General features: G+C 27.8%; 1 protein-coding gene across 3 annotated transcripts in view; it reads left to right on the top strand.

Annotated features, from left to right (window-relative positions):
- The first annotated feature begins 1723 nt into the window (after nt 1–1723).
- Nucleotides 1724–13418, top strand: part of LOC108685351 (multidrug resistance-associated protein 4-like) — a 15426-nt gene continuing 3731 nt past the window's right edge. The window contains exons 1-12 of one of the 3 annotated variants that reach the window (XM_018190098.1): nt 1736–1799; nt 5975–6067; nt 6151–6266; nt 7248–7529; nt 7926–8356; nt 8923–9079; nt 9441–9643; nt 10343–10788; nt 11045–11259; nt 11502–11720; nt 11895–12075; nt 13030–13206. In XM_018190098.1, coding sequence (XP_018045587.1) covers nt 6187–6266; nt 7248–7529; nt 7926–8356; nt 8923–9079; nt 9441–9643; nt 10343–10788; nt 11045–11259; nt 11502–11720; nt 11895–12075; nt 13030–13206 — 2391 coding nt within the window. In that variant the 5' untranslated portion in view covers nt 1736–1799; nt 5975–6067; nt 6151–6186. Of the gene's footprint in view, nt 1800–5974; nt 6068–6150; nt 6267–7247; nt 7530–7925; nt 8357–8922; nt 9080–9440; nt 9644–10342; nt 10789–11044; nt 11260–11501; nt 11721–11894; nt 12076–13029; nt 13207–13418 lie in introns of those variants that run through there. The other 2 variants (XM_018190099.1, XM_018190100.1) reach the window with 2 other exon arrangements.

The raw sequence follows: 13418 nt of genomic DNA, 5'->3' as shown, positions 1-13418 counted from the left end.
TATATATATATATATATATATATAATGAGTAGGTATCCTGAAATTCGCGAATTAAAATATTTTATAGCAAGAAACTTCTCAAAAAAATAAATGAAAGTATTTGCTATTTGTCGAGCAGTAATTTTTAAGATGTACACTCATCGAATAAAAGATTGCAACAGATTTTTTTCTATGATTTTTGGAATGCAGCTTACTTACCGATTGGTTTTTACTTACGGATCCATAAATAAGAACCAATCGCTCGGTGAACAGATTGTATTCCGAAACTCATTAAAAAAAAGTATTGCAACCTTTTAGTCGGTAAGTATACAGTTTAGAAACTAGTCAATTATAGATTATAGTTGAACCGTGAGTCGTACGTTGATAGTGTAAATGATCATTTTACGAACTTAATAACAAGTATTATAATCAAAGGGATGTGTATGTAATATCCGCATAACAATACCCAGTGAGAAATAACAATCGAAATCAACAAATCGATGTCGATTTGACATCCATTCCATTGTCATTTCTCATATAATATGTGTGCTTTGCGTGTAATATTTGTGGCAAATTAGTTGATGCTATTAATAAATGTAATGAATAAGGTAAAATTATAATTCATCGGAATTATGTCGCTATTATGTTAAATTTACTAATTTGTATGCAACAATATTAATAGAATAAAATTTACACACTTGCACTTAATCGATATACATACAAGCCATTATTTCATTAGAAAATTCTTCTCCTTTGTGTTCGAAGCCAAAAGACACGAGAAAAAAGCAGAAACATATGGAAAAACATTGATGCGTGAATCTAAAATTGATATGTCAGGAATTGATAATATTATTAAAGTTGACTCAAGACAAAATTTAAACGGGTTTTTTTATTTTTGTATCCAAAATTCCAGAGAAATATATTAAAATATGTAAATAAATGTAATACTATAAAAAAAAATAAATCCAATAAATTGTCGCATGTTTGCGCTTGCGGAACAGCATTATGCGTGCGTATATAAATCAATAAAAAAATATTTTGCGATAAAATGAAAGAATTCTAGAAAGTCTGGTATGGTTTGTTTTCTTTGTTTCTTGCACTAGACTCTCGTTTCCTAGAACTTTCTTTCTCGCTTTAAATAAATATCAAATGTACGTATCTATTTCACTTTAAGTTCCAAAAGTGTACACTAGTTCAGCCACAGAAAACAAACCTATACTTATATGTATTTTATACAGACAATTCCTGCAAAAGAAGAATAGAAAGAATATGTGAACATTACTGCCTGCTATATCAATTAGTGGTTCATTTTTTCAGATGTTCATTTTTGCTTATCTTACAAAAAAGTTAATTATTGCAAAATTTTAAACAATATTACATAAACTGCTATATCATCCAGTAGAAGACACTTTCTAGTTTGTATTTACATTTAAAAATTTTTATTTTTATCTTTTAGAAATATAATTTAAGAACAAAATGATATCGACGACTTTCTTTTAAATTTTATTCCATTATGTATATTTGGAAATTACAATAATATAGTAAATTGAAGCACCACAGTTCTGGAAATGTTCTAAAAGAAATACTTGTCGTTCTGAGCAATTTTTGAGATACATAATTTTAAAACTAGCTAATTATAGATAACGGTTAAACGATTATCTGTCCGTGAATCGCGCGACGATAATGTTAGTGATCGTGCACTTCAGGCTTACAGACTTTAGACAAAAGATTGTATGGATAATGTCCACATAATAACTGTGATGCATGTAACATTCGTTGTGAATTGATTGATACTGTTAATAAACGAACGTAAAAATAAGGTAAATTTATATTTTATTGGAATTATATAACTATTATGTTATTAATTTGTATACAATGTCAATAGAATTAGATACGAATAAAATATGAATAGTATTGTAATCAAGTAACATATACATGCGAGTTATTATCTCATTACAATAAAATTCTAATTTTTTAAATTTTATTAATTAACCTTTATTTTTTTAATTTTTAATTAAAACTTTATTGCTTACTTTTTTCGTTCATTTATTCACTTATTTTTTCAAGAATGTATATCGATTATAATATGAATTATGTGCATTGATTATTATGTATCTACTACTTATAATACGAGTATACTTACGTGAATATTGACTGCGCATTTTAAAATGAAATAATTCCATTTGTTATTACAATGACTTGCATTACAGTAACTTATTTTTTTATTAAAGACTAAATTTCGCGCAATTACAAACTAAAAGTTTAATTCTTCACTCGCCTCTGCGTGTAACATAGTTATCGGTCTTTTTTTCTAATGTTGGTGTTTGTAATTTTTAATTTTAAAGTTAGTTATTATAACGGATCAGAAAAAAAATTATATATTTGCATTAATATTTGCTCTATTGATGCAAAGCACATTTAAAATACTTTTATTTGAAAAATGAGAAAAAAGTATCTTAAATTTTAATAAATATTTATTTAAATAGTACCAACTAAATATTTATTAAATATAAAAATGTATTTATTGAGTACAAAAAATATTAATTTGATTTACTCACTTCTTTTTATTAAGTAAATATTTATTGTAAGTCAATGTTTAGTTGACAGTATTCAAATAAATATTTCTTAAAATTTAGGCTAATTTTTTTTTCAGTATAAGACAATTGTTTTATATTTCAGCGAAATATACAAAAATATTTTGTATCAAAATTTTGTGTTTCAAATATTAAGATTGACAATCCATTTTATTATTTAAAAAATAAAAAACAAAAAATTTTTCGATTTAAATACAAAATACGTAATACTTTTATGTGCTTTGCTGAAATGCAAAACACAAAATATACTTATATTGCAAATACTATATATTTTAAATAAAAGTATTTTAAATTTAAATTTAAATTTAAAAAAATTAAAAAAGTATCGCATACTAAAGGTAATATTTATGTAATATTTTCGCCTATGTGATCTACATAAGAAACAATACAATTGTCTTATTATTGTGAGAATATTTTTACATACATATTTTTTATTTTATAAATTGTCCAAAACTATAATAAAAACGAGACATAAAATATAGAGTTCATAAATATTGTTGGACACTTGACATTGCGCTCGTATTGACTACAATCATACTTATAACTCGCGCTATATCGATTATGCAACGCAAACCTACGCGTGCCAATGACAGTAGTGTGTCTGCACTCGTGCAGATTCGTGCTGACGTTGAATCATGACAATAGCATATGAGTTCAAAAAGGTCAATTGGCACATGACAACAATTATTCTCTTTACAATATGCCCTTTAAATAAAGAGAGAAACAAATTTAATAACATCGTTGGCAGTTGTTGTCTGGATCATTCCTTTCATGACTGAACTTTTGCAAATCAAAGCTGTAAGAGCATCGAGAACAATCCAGAAATACAACGGTATAAAAGAGACACGCAGAAGTGACTCAACACAGTACATGAATTCGCTGTCGAGTCGAAACACGAACAATCATTGTGAAGTCATTATTGCTTATTTTAAAGAAAAGAGATTCTCGTGGTCGCGAAAAGTTTTTCGAAAATCTTTATTACAGTTTGCAACACGTGTGGAAAATAAAGTCGTTTGTTTTATCACTTGTAGTGCAAAGATAACCTTAACGTCAACACTCGATTGTATTTTAATATATGAAATCGCTTACTTCTAAAAACGAAATCGCAATTGTAAGACACTCAGTGTAAATAGTATATATAGTCATAAAAAATTCAGTTTGAGCAAATACATTTCACAATTATTATCAAAGATGATTTTGAGAAATTATATGTGTGCGCGTGTAGTCTTAATCTCAGCTTAAACTACGGTCCAAACAGAGTATATTTAACTTGTAAATACAGTGCTTATCACAAGTTTTAGAACGGCTGATTATCTAAGAAAGTATTGATTTTTATTGGAAAAATATTTTAAATAAAAATGGTAGATTTTAAAAGATCTATTAAGAGATAATATTTATTTCAACTTTTAACAACTTTTGAAAAGCACGATTAAGGTAAATAAAAAAATAAAAGTTAGTAAGAGTTTCCATTAAAAATTTTTTTTTGTTCATCTTGACCGCGCTTTTCAAGATCATCTAAAGTTCAAATAAATACTGTATGGCCTAATGGACTTTCTTAAGTCATACAATTTTTGTCTAAAAATTTAGTTTTTTTCATAAACCTGCTAATGCTTTATGAAATAATTGGCTATTCCGGAACTTCGGACACGCAATTCGGAGATATTAATTTTTTTGAATAGAAAATATTTATTTGTACAGATATAGAGATTAGAAATAAAATTAATAAAATCAAAAATAAAAATTGACATGTAAACCATTTTTTTATTAAACTAGTTAAAAATTTTGAACATTTATTACAATTATTATTACAATTATTATTATCAGTCATACAATTATTTTTACTGATCAACAATTTATTAAAAATAAAAATAAATAAAATAATTATGTAATACGAATTATGTTAACTAGCAAAGCTTAAAATGATCTACATATTTAGAATTTAGAATATTTAATTGTTTAAATGGAAGAATTGTTTGCATAATAACTTTTGTATATTTGATATAAAATAATTAAAAAAGTTTTTTTTAATTTTTAAAGAACATATAAATTAAAAAAAATTAGAATTATTGTAATAAAATAATGATTTGTATCTATGTCACTAAGTTGATTTCGAAAGAAACAAAAAATATGATGAAATGATCGCAAAAAAGGAAAAAGGTAGAAGATAAAAAGCAGAAAACAGGAAGCAAAAAACACATGTAGATTAGGCTTTAATCATGATTATACACAACTAGCAAACTCTAGTTGGCAAGTTGCTCTTTACGAGTAACAAACTGATGCTGACACGTTATTTTAAAATTAGAATTCACGTTTAATGTAATAGACATACTGTCTCACCTTGTTCCAAAGTTAAAATTAGTTGTTTTAACAGTTGTTGGTATCATCATTATATCCTGAGAGAAGAAAAAAAGTTGCAATTACTATAATTACTATAATTTATCTATAATTTATAATCATATTTTGAAACAACTATGACTATTTTTTTGAAACAACTGTATTTATTGTTGTAATCATGCAAATACAATTGTGTTATTAATAATAAATAATAAATAATTAATTGTGTTATTAATAATATAATAGTCACACACACACTATTTAAAAATCTTTAGTTTCTAAATATATTTTTTATTATTATAACATAAATAGTAAATGAATTTAAAAAATAAAATGTTTATTTTATTTAACCATTTACATTTTGATATTTTATTATACTAATATTTGAAATTAGTAAGTACAGATTTTTCATGTTGTATAAATAAGCAATCATGTTGCTTTTTTAATAACGTGTTCCATTTCAATTAGAAATGCATTTCAATTAGAAATATACATATATAACAACATATGCTGTTGTAGCCAACAATTACAACAAAATATGGATATATATATATATATATATAAACATATTTTTAGCATTTTTAAATTATTGAAGAATATAGTAACAGCCTAATTGCAGATTAACAAGATCTGAAGATTGGTTTCAAATGATTAATAATTGACAATTGCGAAAATATTTCAGAGTTATTTTTCCAGGAGATTGCGAAAATGCAACCTTGCAAAAGTCAAATAAAAGTAAAACGAATGAAAGTCTTTCGCTAGTTGCGAAAACGCGAATGAATTGCAAAGGCTACGCTGGAATCGAAAAATTTATAAAATACGATCAGTTAGCACCAACTGCATTTGATTATATAGTACTCAATGTAAATTGACTGATTAATTAAAGTTCTTGTCAAAGTCAGTAAAAGATCGATATATCCATGACAGATATAAACGAATATACAAAGATCGATATATCCATACAGATAATATACGAAATCCAAACATTTTTTCTCTGTGTATCAATTGAATAACATGTCCTCAAAGGTCAAGTCAATTAACTGAAGTATACATTGTAAAATGTGCAGATTAACACGCGAGTTTAATGATATTGAAGAAATTGTTTGACCAATTGTTGCCTCTGTGCCCAGCACATACCATGAGTACAACACAATGCATTAGTTTGTATATGTTATATCATGCTTGGTTACCTGGATATATGTAAAGTGTATGTGTATATTGAAGATCCGTTATACATTTATAGAAAAGACTCATATGAGACTCATATGAGACAATCATCATGCATATGAAAGCGTATAGCGAGAAAATGAAGAATAATCCCAGAGCGAATGCCAATATTTTCAGCATCTTGACATTTTCGTAAGTATAAATAGTAAACTACAAATACCATTCGTGATAGAGCCGATTAAAAGAAATAAAACTGAGAGTGAAATGCGATCCAGAGAAAAGTTCACAGAATGCAATAATTTGATATATAAGATTCAAAAATTTCTAATCTAAGAATATAAAAAGTATAAACTGGAACTACTATTGATAATTATGTAGTATAGGAAAGCCATCCTCTGATAATCTTAACCTTGACATATATATATATATATATATATATATAAGACTCATGACTCTAAATAACCTCTAAAAGATTATTTTAGCAGTCGCTCGTTATTCGTTAAAAAGTTATTAATAAAAAATTTTACGAAATAACGTCTTACTTCTCGACATGTAATATTAAAAACATCTCACTTTCTCTCCCCTGCCTAGCAGCGCACGACTTTCTCATGTTATATGACTCTGACAATATATGTCAAAGTCAAGATTATCAATGAATGATTTTATATTACCCTATCGTTTATATTTTTTAGTCGAATCATTCTTTATTCATTTTTAATGCATTTGATTTTAATGCATTTACTTTTACAAACTATCGCATTTTTCGATTGGATAACGAGTTGGTCTGCGTGAAACGAATTAGCAACTCTCAGCAATTTTTTAAATTTTATACATCAATCGGTGCTCTGGAAGATAGAATTTTATGTCAAAGGATTTTTTAATTAGAAAATTAATCGAGATATATAATTGATGACAAGTTTTGCGAGAAGAAAATTATTCTGATTATTTTGCGCTATATTTGATTCGTAAGTGTAATGCAATTTCTTGATTTGAAAGTGGAAAGAAGGGTACAGATCACTTTTGCAAGATAATACGTAAAGCGATCTTGAAAATTAGGAGAAAAAAATTAGTATTCAAGAAAAGCATTCGAGAAAAGCAAAATTTAGGAACCTCGACGAATTGCGGATAGTTTATTCGAGTAAAACGTGTTTGCTTTGCTTTTCTTCTTCGCAGTTGGATTCTACCCATTTTCTGGGTGGGTTATCACCGAGATCTTGAAGTAACTGATTTGTACACACCGCTTAAAGAGCATACAAGTGATATTCTTGGTGTTAAAATAGCGAAAGCCTGGGAGAAGGAATGGAAGGCATATCAGTATCGGCTGGAGCAGATGGCGACATGCGAATCACAGAAGAAAGTCAAGGAGCCCAGCCTGATGAGAGTCCTCATCAGGTGTTTCGGTTTTAAGACTCTATTGTGCGGAACTTTCATGGCCATTATAGAAACCTTGCTCAGGTACAACTTCCTTTTCATTTCTTGTCTTATAGAAATTCTTATAGAAATTGTGAAATTTTTCATCTTAATATTTTACATTTTTTGCATTGGCGACAAAAATATGTATAATACAAATTGCACGAATTTAATCCTGTGGATTAAATCTTTCAATTAATGAAATTTTTTTTTGAATTAAGAATAAAGATTTAACTAAATAAAGATCTAATTAAATGAATATATTTATGATAATTAAATGAATGATATGTTTCATGAAAGAATATACGATAATTATTATAATTTTTAAATGAAAACCAAATTAAAATTTCACAGATTTTTAAGATTTAGAATCTAAATTTTTAAACTAGTTTTTAATTTGCAAATTTCTCACATTCTGACGAATTTTCTCTTTTGATGCAGAATAGTGCAACCGTTATTGTTGGGTCAGATGCTGCTCTATTTTAACACCACAGACATCGACAAGTTCTACGCGTACAAATGCGCCATCGGCATTATTTTGTGCTCCGCTATTAACGTGTTCGTAGTCCATCCTTACATGATGGATATGACTCATTTGGGTATGAAGGTTCGCGTAGCCTGCTGTTCGCTGATCTACCGCAAGACGTTGAAGCTGACTAGAACCGCGTTGGGCGAAACGACAATCGGCCAGGCAGTCAATCTGCTATCTAACGACGTCAACAGATTCGACGTCAGTATCATATTTCTCCATTATTTGTGGCTCGGACCTTTGGAGACCATTATCGTCACATACATTATATTCCATTTGATTGACATCGGAATATCATCTATTTTCGGTATCGCATTTCTTCTGATATTCATCCCTTTTCAAGGTGAGGCAGTCAATGCTCTGATCGTTTCTAGTAAACGTTTCTAAACTTTATAAAAGGTACACGTACACATATATATTAAGTTAATTTCAATTTAATCGGCTGATTAAATTGAAAGTAACCTGATATATATGTGTACATTTCCAAAGTTAAGAAACGTTTAAATACTTTAAATTATAAATAACTTCGCTAATCGTCTTTTTGCTTCGGTTAAACTGTCTATTGGTAGAATCTTGACTTACGATTAGTTTTGATAAATAATAAATAACAAATAATAGATTTTTAATAAACGATTAATTAATTTAAATTAACTTTAATCTGAAATCTTTACATTGTAACTTGTTGCTTTTCAATTATGCCTTTAAAATTTTTTTAAATACGAGAAAGAAATTCTGTTTCCAAATTTTACATTTTCATTGACTATGTCTTCAAATTATTGAGTTTCTTGCTAAGTTTTGCTAATTACTGAAGCTTTTTTCTGTTCAATTAGTAAATATCGTTTGATAAATCACTAAGTTGTAAGAATTGCTTCTAATCATATAATATATAATATTTCTAAAATTCCTTAGTGTGGCTAGGCAAGAAATCATCAGAGTTGAGATTAAGAACTGCTATCAGGACAGATGAGAGGGTACGATTAATGAACGAGATTATTAGTGGAATCCAAGCCATCAAGATGTATACCTGGGAGAATTTTTTTAGCTCTCTCATAGAAAAAGCAAGAAAGTAAGTACTGCCGTATAAACTGATTACATAAAAAATATTTATATCGATTGTACAATACATTGCAACAAGGAAGATGATTTTTGCAACACTTGTTTGTGATAACGCCTTTGTAACGGCTAAAAAAATGGAAGCAGAGAGTATTTCCGTTTTTTAATGCTTGTATTGATAAAAATTAGAAATAAAATTCCAATATTAGAAATATATTCAGTCATATTCTGGAACGATTAATATTGTACGATATTTTTTATTTGAAACGAAAAAGAAAAAATATATAGATATATAGATATATAGATATTGTACAAAATATATAGATATATAGATATTGTACAATATATATAAACGCTACAAAATTCAATTTTAGGAAAGAAATTAATATCATCCAATGGGCGTCATGTATCAGAGGTATCGTCAAATCTTTCATCGTCTTTATGACAAGAATATCGTTATTCATTACGATATTATCTTATATTCTGTTTGGCTACAAGATAACGGCCGAGAAGGTGTACGTGATAACTGCCTATTATAACAGTTTAAGCTTAATCATGACTGCCTACTTTCCGCAAGGTATGCGAATTAGCAATGTATGTGATAATTACATATGTGAATGACATCGATCAACAATATTGATGCTTGTAATGTTCCTTTTTTATTTCTTTCTTTTTACTTTTTCAAGTGTATCTTTTGTTATCTGTTTGTTATCCTTCTGTTTGTTATCCTTCCTTCCTCACTGTTCAACACTCAACGAATTCCTATTCACTGCTTTGCAGCAGAGTTGAAGTAATGTGTTCACAAGCATTTGCATGCGATATAACTTGCTGAGTGAAATCATAATCGACAAATTATTATACATAATTAATAGATTGCTCGAAATTATGGAAATTAAATAATTTATTGGTAGTTATAAAAGATAATTACTTACTTATCTACGAAATGTTAAGTACATGATTATGATGTATTTTGATTTAATTAACGATAACAGAATAGATAAACTAATGTAATCAAATCAGATGGACTGCCTGCACGATTTATTAATGCTATCCATTGAATTCACCGTATAATTTCTCATAAACAAGCAGTAGGTCGTATATATAAGGGCTGGTTACTTTATTTCTTTTCAATTATTATATTTTATACTTTATATACTTTATTATCTTAATATCATAATAAATTAAAGTTTCGTTTAAGAATCACATCTAACGTTAAATATAAAGTAAATTCTATTCTACTCTATTTTTATTTTTTTTTATTTTTATAATAACCCAGGAATAACACAAGTAGCGGAAACGATTGTCTCCATAAAACGGCTGCAAAAGTTCCTCATGTATGACGAATTGACTCTTTCCGAGATTGAAGCAAAGAAATACAATAAGGAGAACAATAAGGACACAAAAGAGAATAACAAGAAGGAGGATAATCAAGATGTGAAGGAGAATAATATGAAAAATATGAATTCGAAGGAAAATTTAATCGAGCAAAAGAAGAATGATAGCACAATCGTAGATCAGCTGAAGAATATCGAGTGTAGTATCTCCATCAAGAACGGAAATGCTAAATGGTTGGATTATGAACAAGAAGACACCTTATTGAATATCAACATGAAGGTGCGTCCTGGTGAATTGATCGCTATTGTCGGGCAGGTCGGCGCGGGAAAGAGCAGTCTGTTGAACGTCATTCTGAAAGAATTGCGTTTGCAAGAAGGCTGTATTCAAGTACGAATTCATTCAGTTGACGATTTCTTTTTAGTTAATGTTAAATATTTAAAAAATTTATACATATATCGAATTAAAATTTATGTTTGAATAGTTTATTTATATATCAAATAAACTATTTTGTCCATCAAAATAAATTATTTAATCAATTTATTTTAAAAATATAAATGTACTTTTAATTAATTTAAATATTTACATAATTAATTTACATAGTTAATTAAAGTATACTACTGTTCTTTTAAATATTTTTTCATAGGTTAACGGCAGGATTGCCTACGCTAATCAAGAACCGTGGCTTTTCGCTGATTCAGTGAGACAAAATATTCTATTCGGAAGAACGATGGATCAGATTCGATACGATCGCGTGACTAAAGTGTGTCAGTTAAAGAGAGATTTCAGCCTGTTGCCTTACGGTGATAAGACGATTGTAGGAGAGAGAGGTGTCAGCCTTTCCGGTGGCCAGCGTGCAAGGTTGGTTTCACAAACCATCCTAATAAGACTAACTATTTATCAAAATTTTTAATCTTTATTTATAATCTTAGAAACTCTCTTTTAATTCTTTTTACCTATTGATAAGGTTGTTAAGAATAATAAAAAATTATATTTAATTTTCTTGAAAATTTTTACATTTCATATATATATATATATATATATATATTTATATATATATGTGTATGTTTATTTATATATATATGTGTGTGTACAATTGACAGGATAAACTTGGCGAGAGCCGTTTATGCCGATGCCGACATATATCTCATGGACGATCCTTTAAGCGCCGTGGACGCTCATGTGGGCAAGCATATATTTGAAAAATGCATCAATAAATATTTACGAGGCAAGACTCGAATTCTTGTCACTCATCAGTTACAATATCTACGCAATGTCGGTAGAATTATCGTTCTAAAGGACGGAGCTATCCAGGCTGAAGGGTGATTCTACTGCACTTTCTATCTTTTCAATTCACCTTGTTATTTGCGTAGGTTAATCACCTATTAACATGATAGTATCATTGTCTTTTCGTAGAAAAAATACAATACAGATATCAATATTGATTCGCTTAAGCGCCACTTCTATTACTTTATATGAAATTATATGTTCATCAGCACTTACGCCGAGCTGGGCTTTATGGGAGTGGATTTTGGTCGACTGTTAAAAAATCAAGTGGAGGCGAATGAGAAATCGTCTGTCTCCTCGCCTCCCATTAGCCGTAAAAATTCGCTCATCGCCAGTATCACGTCGCTGAGTTCCTTAATGACGAATACTTCGAAACAGGATCCTGAGGAGGTAAAAAATTTAGGCATTTATTTTATAAATTACTTTCTAACTATTCATATCTTGTTTGTTAGTATCTTGCTTAATTAATATTAATATTTAAAATAATTAAATTGATGAGTATAAGAAGGACGAGTCTAATTTAATTTAAAAATAAATTTTTTTCTTATTAATCTTGAAATAAATATATAGATATCTTTAGTGTAAATAGAACATCTTTCCAGACTTCTAAGGACCTAAAGTAAACATTGAAGATGTACAATAAGTACAGAAAGCTCAGTTTACTCGTCTCCTTTGAAAAAAACAGAAATCATCCTAGAATATCGAAGAATATTTTTTAATGAGGTTTTTGAATGGTCAATAATTAAGTTCGAAGAACAATAAAAGAAATATTTTAATAGTCAATGTTTTTAAAGTGTTTTTTGTAAATTATCACACAATTATTTAACATAAAAAGAAGTAATAGTTTAAGATAAACTAACGTATCTCAATAATATATTATCAAATTTTTTGTTTTTTTATTATTAATGTTGAGTACAAAAAAAGCATATCAGTCCAAATTTGAAAGTCAAGTTTTTTTATTTAATGGACAAGATTCAAGAAATCAGCAATATTTAAAAAGTATTATTAAATGTCATATGTAAATTCTCAATAGTAATTCTCTTAGTTTTTTCACTAAAATTAAACAATTTTTTATTAAAATTGAAAAATTTGATAAATGTGATTTATTCCCTTTCCGCACACATTGATTCAATTAAAAATATCTAAATTATGGAAAAATATTTAGTTCTGAAATTTTAAAATTATTAGTACAGATAATTTATAATTAAATAACGAATTTTATATAATTTTTTTTTAAAAACACGTGTCTTGAAACCATCATTTTTTTTATCTTGGAATAATTTTAGATTTTAACAAATTATAACATTAACATTATAATTAATTTATGTTAATCGTTAATTTTAGGTGCCTGAGGTGCAAACGGTAGGCAATGTTTCCGGCAAAATATTCACTGATTATCTTCGTGCTGGTGGTAACTGGTGCGTTATATTCATAGTAGCCATGCTTAGCATAGCGACACAATTAACGGCTAGCGGCAGCGATTTCTTTCTTGCGAATTGGGTTAATAAAGAAAGGCACTATGTAAGTATATCACTAGACACTAAGTGTTAAAATAATCATTGTTAAAATAATCGGCAAATTGAGGGTGTAATTGCTTTTGCAAAAGATTCAAGAAGTTAAAAATTTTACAATAGAGATTATTTCAGTAATATTTTTTACGTTAGGTTTCAAATATTAGTAGATGAAGCAAATAATATACTTATTAATATCAATTATTATATTAAAATAATAAT

Source organism: Atta colombica, unplaced genomic scaffold (genome assembly GCF_001594045.1).
Source record: "Atta colombica isolate Treedump-2 unplaced genomic scaffold, Acol1.0 scaffold150, whole genome shotgun sequence".
NCBI classification, from domain to species: Eukaryota; Metazoa; Arthropoda; class Insecta; order Hymenoptera; family Formicidae; genus Atta; species Atta colombica.
Note: the sequence above shows the minus strand (reverse complement) of the source record. Positions and strands in the feature narration are given on the sequence as shown.